Source organism: Protopterus annectens, chromosome 6.part0, assembly GCF_019279795.1.
Source record: "Protopterus annectens isolate FY-2018-M chromosome 6.part0, PAN1.0, whole genome shotgun sequence".
Taxonomy (NCBI): Eukaryota; Metazoa; Chordata; order Ceratodontiformes; family Protopteridae; genus Protopterus; species Protopterus annectens.
Window position 1 is genome coordinate 1,321,962,371 of NC_056737.1, and position 12,193 is coordinate 1,321,974,563.

At 44.7% G+C, this 12,193-nt stretch overlaps 1 protein-coding gene across 1 annotated transcript in view; it reads left to right on the forward strand.

Annotated features, from left to right (window-relative positions):
- Positions 1-12,193, forward strand: part of RIF1 (replication timing regulatory factor 1) — a gene marked incomplete in the record, with an annotated part of 1,305,990 nt that overhangs the window by 245,221 nt on the left and 1,048,576 nt on the right. Inside the window, 2 exon segments of the mRNA XM_044074885.1 lie at positions 6,630-6,760; positions 6,903-6,994. Coding sequence (XP_043930820.1) covers positions 6,630-6,760; positions 6,903-6,994 — 223 coding nt within the window.

The following is a 12,193-nucleotide window of genomic DNA, read 5'->3' on the forward strand; positions in this document are numbered from 1 at the left end:
CTATGTCCCAGTTTAGGAGGTCAGTGATGAAGACTGCAACCTCTAGGTCCAGACCATTTTGGATTTGTAAAAGGTATTGAATACAGTTGATTTCTTTAAAAGAATTAGTGTGCATAAGCAAAAGTGACAACAGGCAATGGGGCTAATCTTTGGGAAGGTGTTCTGTTTGTTCACCTTCATGTGAAGTTGTATGACACTTGTACACATTTGGATGGTTTGTTATTTTAACCTGTTTGCATGTCTTTGGAATGGGGAAGAAACCAAAACCTTTGGTAAAAAGTCATGTGGGCACATGGAGAACATGCAGACCCCACACAAGAAGTACCTCCTCCAGGATTTGAACTGGAATTATAGCAAAACAGATAAAACTATCAGTGGGTTGGCAAATTTGACATGGTAGAAGTACCCCTGCTTTAGTTTTGGAATACCATCTGGTTTAGGATATGCTCAGTTATCATTAAATTTTGATGATTGTATTTCTTGAAGGCAAAATTTGCTAGTATTCTACTGTTTAATTCTGCGTGCATTTCTCTCATGTTCACTATACTTTTTAAATGCATACAAACAAAGTAGTGATAAAAAAGCAAGCAAGTTGTAGGAGCATTCCCTTCAGAAGACAGGAAATAAAAGTGTGCAATTTCTTCTGTTTTGCTTTACGTTGTAGTGGTTTTATAAATATGTAAGAGTTGAATCTTTATCCTTTTAAGTGTCAGTTTTTGTAACATTTAACTGTCTTACAAGCTGAAATCTACAGAATGTGGTAGAATTATTGAACATGGCAAATGAAATGGATTTTGCTGATAACCGTGCTAGTACAGCAGTTTTTGAAAACTGCACTTTGTTAGATGTTCATCGTGCATACAGCTACAGTCATTACAGATGGGTTATCCTGCCGTCAGGCGGGTCCTCGGTCGGCTGAATTCCAAAGTCTAGGTCCAGCGTCGGTTGTCGTCGCTTCTTCCCTGATGTCAGTGCGGCAGGGGTATAAAAGAGGCAGCCGACGCCATCTTCAGTCTTTCTTGCCGTGCGGTGCCCGAAGCAGAAGCAGTTCGCAAGTGCCGGTCAGCCAGCTCCTGAGATTTACGAAAATATTTCAGCCAAAGTCTTCTTGAAAGCTAAGTACCCCGTTGGGGAAACTTTTCTTGCCTCAGACCGATGTCAGACAAAGTTAATAATTGCATTTCATGTGGGAAGCAAATACCGCATAAGGATTTCCACTCTTTCTGTATACCTTGCTTAGGCCCAGACCACGACGTCTCGGCCTGCCGATTTTGTGCTAGATTCAACAAGCGCACTATTAAGCACTGGGCAGAGTTCGCCCTTCACTATTTTGGTAAAAAATGTAATTGTATTATGTCGTCGGATACTCCGACTCCAGTTTTGAGTAAAAGACACAAAGATAAGGACCGACATACGAGGTCCGCACCGACTACTGACACCACGCTAAGGCCGACTACCGGTTCTCCGCGAGGCGCCTACGCAGCCCCTGAGTACCGATGACAGTACATTACCGGTGTCTTCAGTACCCGAGGTCGCAGGCTCCTCGGTCCCCATTTCTACTGCAGATACCAACGCCACTCTTGGGGAAACTCAGAATTTAGACAGGCCTGCCATTTCTCAAGGTGTCTTCAGGCCTTCCTCCTTTTCTATTAAAGCTTTCACTAAATCTAAAGCAGCCATGAAAACCAAAAAAACAGGGACCTCAGGCACCCTCTCAAGGCCCCATGCCTAAAAAACAGATGCTCAAAATGGCTGAGGATTTGATTACTCTTATCAAGGGTTCTCAACCCCCCTCTGACAAAAGGCCCAGATTAGAGGAAGACTACCCTTCCTCAGATCAAGCCTCTATTACCTCTGAACATTCTGAGGACCAGGATTATGCCTATTCTCCTTTCGAAGACTCTGATGCAGAGGAGTCTATTCCCTCTGTCTCCCCTCCTGAGGACTACTCTTTTGGGGAAACCTTACATACTTTGAGGGAACACTTTCACTGGGAAGGCCAAGATTACTCAGATTCCAAGAAAAGGCTCAGGGATTTTCTTTTGCTCCCCCAGCATAGGCCCCTGGCTATCCCTCATGTTTTAGATATATTGGATGATGTGTACACAGAAGCCAGCCTTAATCCAGATTCTTTGCCTCCAGCTCCTGTTAAACCAGACCGGTATTACCGGGTTCCTGATTCTCACCAGTTTCTATACAAAAGCTATACTGCTGACCCAGAAACTATTTCACAGGGTCCCAAGGGAATTAAGGCCTCTACTGCTAAAAACCCATTACCTTCAGAGAGAGATTCCAGAGCTTTAGAAAGGTGGGGGAAAAAGGTGTACACCTCGGCCACTTTACCCATGAGGGCATTTAAACTGTCAGTTCCATATGTTAAAGTATCAACAGTTTTTGTTATCTCAGTTGAAAAGCAAAATGACACAACCAGAACAACCAGATTTAAAAGAGTTGCAGGATTTGTTGCATGGTGCAGAGCAAGTGGGTAAACATACCTTGCAGTGTGGTTTTGATGCTTTAGAGGCCTCATGTAGAGCTGCTGTTACGGGGTCTGTTATATGTAGGCATGCTTGGCTCAAAGAGCAAGCCTTACCAGATCATGTCAAAGCTAAATTATTAGATGCACCTCTTCAAAAAGATGTATTGTTTGGTGTTAAAGCTGAGGAGGTACTAAAGAAAATGGAGGAAAAAGCGAAATCAATGCAAACAGTGAAAGATTTCCTGCAGGTACAACCTCCACATTTCAGCAGAAACTGGCCTTCAAAAAATTGGTCCTTTCCAGCCACGGACAGACCTCAAAGGGCAGATACAGGCGCCCAAGGGGTAGAGGGCAACCTCAAGGATCTTTCAGAGCCAGACAGTGGCAAGCACCAACCCCAAGAGGTGGAGAAGATAGATCACAGTCATTTAGAAAACAGACACAATGACTTCCCCCTATACCTGCCAAGCAAAGCTTTAATGGCAGCACCTTTGGGCGGAAAACTGGCATTATTCTCAAAAAATTGGCATATTGTTACAAAAGACAAATGGATTCTGGACATTATAGACAGAGGCTACAGGTTCAACTTTCACACCCTTCCAAAAATGAGAGGCATTCCAAACCTGCCACAAAATCAAAGGGCAGAGGCACAAAAACAAATTTCAGCTCTCATGGACATGAAAGCGATTCAAGAGGTACCTGCAGAAGAGCAAGGTCAAGGGTTTTATTCCAGACTATTCCTGGTACCAAGGAAAGACAAAGATTGGAGACCTATCTTAGACCTATCCATCCTAAACGCATATCTACAGGTACCAAAATTCAAGATGCTCACATTACAGCAGCTTCTTCCCATGCTGGGCAAGGAGTCTTGGCTGGTAACATTGGACCTCAAGGAGGCATACCTGCATGTCCCTATCGGACAAGATTGCAGAAGATACCTCAGATTTCTTGCAGGTTCAACCCATTATCAATTCTCTGCATTGCCCTTTGGCTTATCTACTGCGCCCAGAGTGTTTACGAAATGCCTGGCATCAGTAATCGCCTTCTGCAGACTACAAGGAATACAAATCTACCCATATCTGGATGACTGCCTGATCCAAGCAGACAGCAAGGACATACTACTGAAACACCTGGCATTTGTAATAAAACTGTTGAACTTTCTGGGATACACAGTCAACAAAAAGAAATCAAAACTAATACCCTTTCAACAAATTATTTTCCTGGGTGCCAGCTTGAATACAACCACCCAGATGGCCTACCTCACGCCAGACCAACAAGGGCAATTGTCTCAATACTTCAGCAAAATGGCAACCTTCACCATGCTGACTGCAAGGAAAGTCCTGCAGGCTCTGGGATTCATGGCATCTTGCATCCTACTAATCCCATGTGCAAAGCTGCATATGAGGAAACTTCAATGGTACCTAAAAAACTTATGGTCTCAACACAGCCACAGCTTGGAAACAATTATACCACTAATTCCATGCCTTCAAAATGAATTTCTGTGGTGGGCTCAAGCATGCCAAAGAAACACAGGTCTCCCTTTCTGTGTACCTCAAGCAACTCAAATCATCACAACAGACGCCTCAGAGTACGCCTGGGGAGCACACATGACAGTTCAGTGCATTCAGGGAAAATGGTCCCAAAAAGAGAAGCACCTACACATCAACCAAAAGGAAATGCTAGCCATGCAAAATGCTATTATGACCTTCAAAGACCTACTGCATCCAGGCCAGCTATTGATAAGGACAGACAGCACCACAGTGATGTGGTACATAAGCGGGGGGGAACTCATTCATACCCCCTGTGCAGGCAAGCCATGACCCTATGGAACACAGCACTGGAATTACAAATTCAACTACAGGCACAATTCCTGCCAGGGAAGGAAAACACACTGGCAGACAGCCTAAGCAGAAATATGACAGATCCACACGAATGGAAGTTGCATCCTCAAGTTTTCACAAAGATAACTCTGGCATGGGGACAGCCAGACATAGATCTCTTTGCTACCCACAGAAATTACCAGTTGAAAAAATTTTGTTCAAGGACCTATCATACACAGGCCTGGAAAGTGGACGCACTTTCTTTCAATTGGACAACGTTGACAGTCTATGCCTTTCCGCCTCTTCCTCTGCTGCCCAAAGTCCTATTAAAAGCCAGAGCAGAGAGGCCGAAAATGATTCTCATTGCTCCAGACTGGCCAAGACAACGCTGGTATCTGCTCCTGAAGAGCCTGACACAATCCCCACCGTGGATCCTCTTCTGTTGTCCCAGCACAACTACAAAACCCTTCACAGCCAGCTCAAAGCCCTAAATCTGTCTGCATGGAGAAGTCCTTGATTTCCCAACAGACCCTCCTCTCCCAGGAGGTGCAGGATGTCATTTTGGAGGCCAGAAGACCTTCTACTAGAAAAGCCTACTCTGCCAAATGGAAACGATTTTGTGCCTGGAATCAAGAAAAGGGCCAGAATCCTTGGGTAATAAATTTACCTCAAATTTTACAGTACCTAGCTGAGATGGTAAACAGTGGACTTTCCTTCTCCTCCATCAAAATCCACGCTTCAGCCATTTCTGCACAATACAGCACAGATCCTCCGTTATTCTCTCATCCTCTCTTAAGGCAGTTCCTCAGAGGGGCAAAGAATATAAAACCCCCAAGGAAACCTCCAGTCCCTGCTTGGGACCTCAACTTCGTATTGGAAAAGCTGACCCTTCCTCCCTTCGAGCCAGCTTCTTCAACAGAACTACAATACTTGTCATGGAAAATAGCCTTCCTTCTGGCTATCACCTCAGCACGCAGGGTTTCAGAGCTACAGGCCCTCATGGCTGTGCAACCTTTCATCATTTTCCATCAGGACAGAGTTTCCTTATGAACCAACCCTACCTTTATGCCAAAGGTAGTATCCAGTGTAGCTTTGAATCGGACTATCCACCTACCTTTTTTCCTCATCCACAAAACAAAGGGGAAAGACTACTACATTCCTTGGACATTCACAGACAACTTCGTTATTATTTGGACAGGACAAAGCCATTCAGGAAATCCGAGCAACTCTTTGTGTCCTATGCTCAAGGAAAGGCTATTTCCAAACAGACAATCTCAAAATGGATAGCCCACTGCATACGCTTTTGTTACTCATTTCATGGAAAAACTGTGCCTACATGCATCCGATCCCACTCCACCAGGGCCACAGCTACCTCTGCAGCTTTCCTCAGGGGGGTCCCTACCAAGGACATCTTGGAAGCAGCCACTTGGAGTTCAGTGCATACTTTCTCCAAGCACTATCACCTTCCACTGTACTCTAAATCTAGAGCAGGATTTGCCACAGCAGTCTTGCAGGGCATCCCTGCTCCTCCTAGTTCCACTTAGTGCCTGCCACCCCTACTTAGCTTTGGGATTCTTCCCATCTGTAATGACTGCAGCTGTATGCACGATGAGCATAGTACAGTTTCGTACCCACCATAAATGTAGATGTTCGAGTGCTCATACAGCTGCAGTCCAGGTTACCCCCCCCCCTCCGTCCCCTCTTAGGACAGGCCTTATGACAAACACCTTCTCATACAACCTATTTGGGGTATTCTTTTATGGTGTATTTGCTTGCAACTAATGTTTTTTGATTTATTCTATACTGCATGATTACATAAATTTATGTTTTGCCTTCCTTCTGGGGGCACCTGACATCTGGGGCAAGAAAAACTGAAGAAGATGGCGTCGGCTGCCTCTTTTATACCCCTGCCGCACTGACGTCAGGGAAGAAGCGGCGACAACCGACGCCGGACCTAGACTTTGGAATTCGGCAGACCGAGGACCCGCCTGACTGCAGGATAACCCATCTGTAATGACTGCAGCTGTATGAGCACTCGAACATCTACATTTATGGTAGGTACAAAACTGTACTTTTTCTTTGTGTACATCTTTCCTGGAGATACTTTTCCTCACTTGTAGTGTACTTGTCTCTTTGTTCAGCTGTATGGTTTCTGTCTCATGTAATTTCCCCATATGTTTAGGCGTATGTAGTGCATTGTCAGGAATGGAACCTATTCATCTTTTAGTGTATACTTCTGTGTAATCAATACTCTATTTTGTGCCTATTGTATGATGATCCCTTTCATTTAATGTTGGCCATTGATGCTGGGCTTTTTTTTTTTCCTTCAGTGACTGATGTTGAAGACCTACTTTCTACTTTGTGTGGAACTGCTGAAAAGTCCTCTGACAAAAACACTTGCATAAGAGCACTTTGGGTTATTTCTAAGCAGCACTTCCAGTCAGAAATTGTTGAAAAAAAGGTAAGCTTTTTTTTTTTTTTTTTTTTTTTAAATAAGCTGTAATGTTTTATTAGGTAAAGCTAGTACTGCCTGTGCCATTTCATGTTTCTACTGATGATTCTTATTTCTGGTTTTTGATGGTGCTTCTGTATATTTTTTTTAGGTTTCAGATATCTTGACAACGATAGAAAATATACTGAAGGGTGATGTTCCATCTATGATCATAGAATATGAAGCACTGAATGTTATAGTACGGTGAGTCATTGATGCTGCAGTTAATGGAGAATGTAGACTGAAAAAGTATACCCACAATTGTAGACTAATTAGGACCACTAAATCTCTGAACTAGAAAATGAGCGAAAACTAACAGTATTGGCAGCAGTGTCTGCTTATTTGACAAAATTGGGCTTTAAAAGATTGTTGAAGTTGAATATAAAAGTTTTTTTTGCATTTAGAGAACCTTGTCACAGTTAGAGAAATGCATACTTCGCAAAGTGAGTAGTACAGCATACTTGTGCACTACTGTTTCTCAGAGTTCCTAGTCTGTAGAATAACCTCCCCATGTATGTGAAGCAGAGTTCCTCCCTAACCTTATTTAAGCGTAAATTGGACAATGGATAGGTAGTAGGATATTCACCCCAGTCTGACTCCTATTTCTCTGATGGACAGATGTAGTCTATAAAATCACTCTGTATATAAATGAAATCTGTGGGTCACTGAAGGTTCCCTGGCTAGGCTTATAAGAGCCCCATTGGTTGTTAGCCTAGCAAACCCATATGAGAAAATAACACGGCTGTCAAAATGCTTAAAGATAACAGTTGTGTGGGTGATGTCCTCCAAGGATGCATCTGCAGTCATAACATATGGGTTGTCCTGCCTCAGGCAGCCCTTCGGTCGGTCGGATTCCAAAGTCTGGGTCTGGCCTCGGCTGATGTCGCACTTTCCCCGACGTCAGAGCGTCTGGGGTATAAAAGCATCAGCCGACGCCATTTTCCTCAGTCTTTCTTGCCGCGCGGTGCCCGAAGCAGAAGCTGTTCGCAAGTGCCAGTCGGTCAGATCCAGAGATTTCAGCTACGGAAGACTTCGAAAAAAGCTAAGTACCCCGTTGGGGACTCTTTCTTACCTCAGCCGATGTCAGACAAAGTAAATAATTGTTTACCTTGTGGGAAACAAATACCTCATAAGGATTTCCATTCTTACTGCCTTCCTTGCTTAGGCCCAGACCACGACGTATCAGCTTGTTTAGCCTGTGCCTCCTTCAACCGACGGACTCTTAGACGTCGGTCGGAGTTTGCAGAGGAATTTTTTGGAGCCGCTTTTGCTTATAAAATGCCGTCGGAGACCCCGACTTCGCATATGGTCAAAAAACGCAAGGAAAAGGACCGACACTCGCGGCCCGCAGTTTCGGCTGAAACCACGGCTAGGCCTACCGCAAGTGTCTCGGTTTCGGCCGAAACCATACTTCCGACCACCGAGGCCAGAGAGGCCCCGGCTGAGTCTGCTTCAGAACTCCCTACTGAAGCTAGTGTTCAGGAATTGTCCGACACCATACCATTGGACATTTCTACCCCTACACGTGGGGCAGCTAGGCCCCCAGCTTCTATGTCTATTAAGGCCTTCTCCAGGGCTAAAGCTGCCAAACTTTCAAAAGCTTTGCCTGCCAAATCTACATCCCAGAGGCCTACCTCTAGTTCACAGATCCTCAGCCTTGCTGAGGACCTTATCTCCTTAATAAGGGGTTCACAACCTCACCCAGACAGGGCCTCTCAACCTCCTCCAGACAAAAGGCCCAGGACTGACCCATCTGAACCTCACTCCTCAGATTACTGCACGGATGGATCTGATTTATCAGACCACCAGGAAGGGGCCTGCTCGCCTTACGAGGATTCAGATGCAGAGGAATCTATCCCTTCGGCCTCCCCTCCTGAAGAATTTTCCTTTGGGGAGACTTTACACTCCATGAGAGAGCACTTTCAATGGCAAGGTCAGGATTTCTCTGATTCTAGAAAAAGATTAAGGACCTTTTTGCATTTGCCTCAGCATAGGCCCTTAGCTATACCTCCTGTTCTAAATGTAATTGATGATGTGTACGATGATGTCAGTACAGCCCCTGATTCTCTTCCTCTGGCCCCTACCAAACCTGACAGATTTTACAGGGTCCCGGATTCTCATTTCCATCTGTATAAAGCCCATGCTGCAGACCCAGAAACTATTTCTCAGGGACCTAAAGGGGTTGCAGCCGCTACTGCCAAAGATCCCCTACCCTCTGAAAGAGAGTCTAGAGCTTTAGAGAGATGGGGAAAAAAGGTTTATACATCTGCTACTCTTTCTGCCAGGGCATTAAACTGTCAATTCCATATGATACAGTACCAAGAATTTTTGTTAGATCAATTGAATAAGAAACTTTCTTCTCCTGAACCCTTAGACCGTAAATCCCTTCAGGATTTGGTACATAACTCACAACAGGTTAGTAATCCTTTTTTAAAATGTGACTATGATGCACTGGAGGCTTCATTTAGATCAGCTATGACTGGGGTAGTTATTCGTAGGCATGCCTGGCTGAAGGAGCAATCTTTGCCAGACCATGTCAAAGCTAAACTCCTCAATGCTCCAATGGAGAAACAAAATTTATTTGGCTCCCCTGCACAGGAGATTCTAAAAAAGGTGGAAGAAAAAGCAAAATCTGTGCAAACAGTTAAAGATTTCCTACAAGTTCAACCACCGAGGTTCAGCAGAAACTGGCCTACAAAGAATTGGTCCTTTCCAGACTCGTCCAGAGCACAAAGAGGCAGGAACAGGCACCCTAGAGGCAGAGGTCAGTCGAAGGGCCCCTACAGAGGCCGTCAGTGGCAGTCTGCCAACCAGAGGAGTAGTGCAACAGCTACAACTACAACCACTACTACAGGACAGACCCAATGACTTGACTCTGACTCCGCCTACCAGGGATCAACTGGAAGCACCCTTGGGTGGAAAACTGGCTTTATTCTCAAAAAACTGGCATTGCATTACAAAAGATACATGGACATGGCAAATAATAGACAAAGGATACAGGTTTCACTTCCACACTTTGCCAAAAAGAAGTGGAATGCCAAACCTTCCACCAAACCAGAAGGCAGAGGCTTTCAGGCAAATCAGCAATTTACTTCAGATGAAAGCTATATAAAAGGTACCATGTACAGAACAAGGCCAAGGATTTTACTCCAGGCTATTCCTTGTACCAAGAAAAGAAAAACAATGGAGGCCTATTCTCGACCTGTCCGCACTGAACACTTGTCTGATTGTGCCAAAATTCAAAATGCTGACCCTACAGCAACTTCTTCCCATGTTGGGCAAGGAGTCTTGGCTGGTAACTCTAGATCTCAAGGAGGCATACCTGCACGTCCCTATTCGACCAGATTGCAGAAGACACCTCAGATTTCTTGCAGGATCAGAGCATTATCATTTCTCAGCATTGCCCTTTGGCTTATCTACTGCGCCCAGAGTATTCACGAAATGCCTGGCATCAGTAATTGCACATTGCAGACTTCAGGGAATTCAAATTTATCCATACCTGGACGACTGCCTAATACAAGCGGACAACAAGAAAAAAAATTGTTAAAGGACTTAGCCTATGCCATACACCTGCTACAGACCTTGGGATACACAGTCAGCATCCAAAAGTCAAGACTAGTACCATCCCAAAGGATAACCTTTTTGGGTGTTGATCTGGACGCAATCACCCAGATGGCTTTTCTCACAGAAGAAAAACAAAAACAACTTCCAGATTACTTCATGATTCTGACAAGACAAACTCAGCTTACTGCAAGGAAAGTCCTGCAGGCCCTGGGTTACATGGCATCCTGCATAATTTTAATCCCTCATGCCAGGCTGCATATGAGGAAATTACAATGGTACCTAAGGAGTGTATGGTCTCAACACAGTCACAGTCTAGAAACCATGAATACCAATCATTTCATGCCTTCAATATTTCATGCCTTCAAAAGGAATTTCTGTGTCGGGCTCAGGCCTGCCAGTCCAACAGAGGGTTGCCTTTCAGCAATCTAAAAACAAGGCAGACCATCACCACGGACGCCTCAGACCGAGGATGGGGAGCACACATGGAGGACAAACGTATCCAAGGCCTATGGCCTCAAGGGCAGCTAAGAATGCACATAAACCAAAAGGAAATGCTGGCAGTGAGGCATGCAATCGAGGCATTCAGACCCTTCCTCCAACAAGGACATCTGTTAATAAGGACAGACAACACCATGGTCATGTGGTACATAAACAAACAGGGAGGCACACATTCCTATCCCCTATGCCGGATGGCTATGGATCTGTGGAATCTATGCCTGAATCTCAATATCCAGCTCCAGGCCGAATTCGTACCAGGAAAAGAAAATGCACTAGCAGACAGCTTAAGCAGAACTACCATGGATGCACACGAATGGATGCTGCCATCCAGACATCTTCAAACTCATAACAAAGACATGGGGAATGCCGGAGATAGATCTGTTCGCCTCCCCACTCAACCACCAACTGAAGACATTCTGCTCAAGGACAATACCACCCACAAGCATGGAGGGTGGACTCTCTCTCTTTCAGCTGGAATACCCTAACAGTATATGCCTTTCCACATCTCCCACTGATGTACAAGGTTCTACTGAAGATCAGGGAGGAACAGCCAAAAGTGATACTAATAGCTCCAGACTGGCCAAGACAACACTGGTACCCACTATTGAGAAGCATGTCTCGGGCAAATTCATGGCCTCTTCTTCTAACACAGAACAATTTCAAGACCCTGTATCCCAACTTGAAAACATTGCAGCTAACTGCCTGGAAAATTCCTTAAATCCCAACCAAACTGTTTTATCTCCGAGGGTGAAGGACATTATCCTGGAGGCTCGCAGACCTTCCACAAGGAAGACATACTCAGCTAAGTGGAAGAGATTTCTCATTTGGAGCACATCAAAGGGCACAGATGTCACAGTGGCAAACCTAGCACACATCCTAGAATACTTAGCAGAATTGTTCCACAATGGCCTGTCTTATTCTTCCATTAAGATTCATGCTTCAGCAATTTCAGCAGAATACAATATGGATCCACCTATCTTCTCACACCCTCTTCTCAGGCAATTTTTGAGAGGGATCAAAAATGTTAAACCTCCAAGAAGACCCCCTCTACCTGCATGGGATCTCAATTTTGTGCTGGAAAAACTGACACTACCTCCTTTTGAACCAGCAGCATCAGCAGACCTACAGTTTTTATCTTGGAAAACTGCATTCCTTCCGGCAATCACTTCAGCAAGAAGAGTATCTGAGTTACAAGCATTAATGGCAGTACAGCCTTTCCTTATTTTTCACCAGGATAGAGTGTCACTAAGAACCAATCCTACTTTCATGCCAAAGGTAGTATCTAGGGTATCCTTGAACCAAGCTATTCATTTGCCTACGTTCTTCCCTAACCCGCAGAAA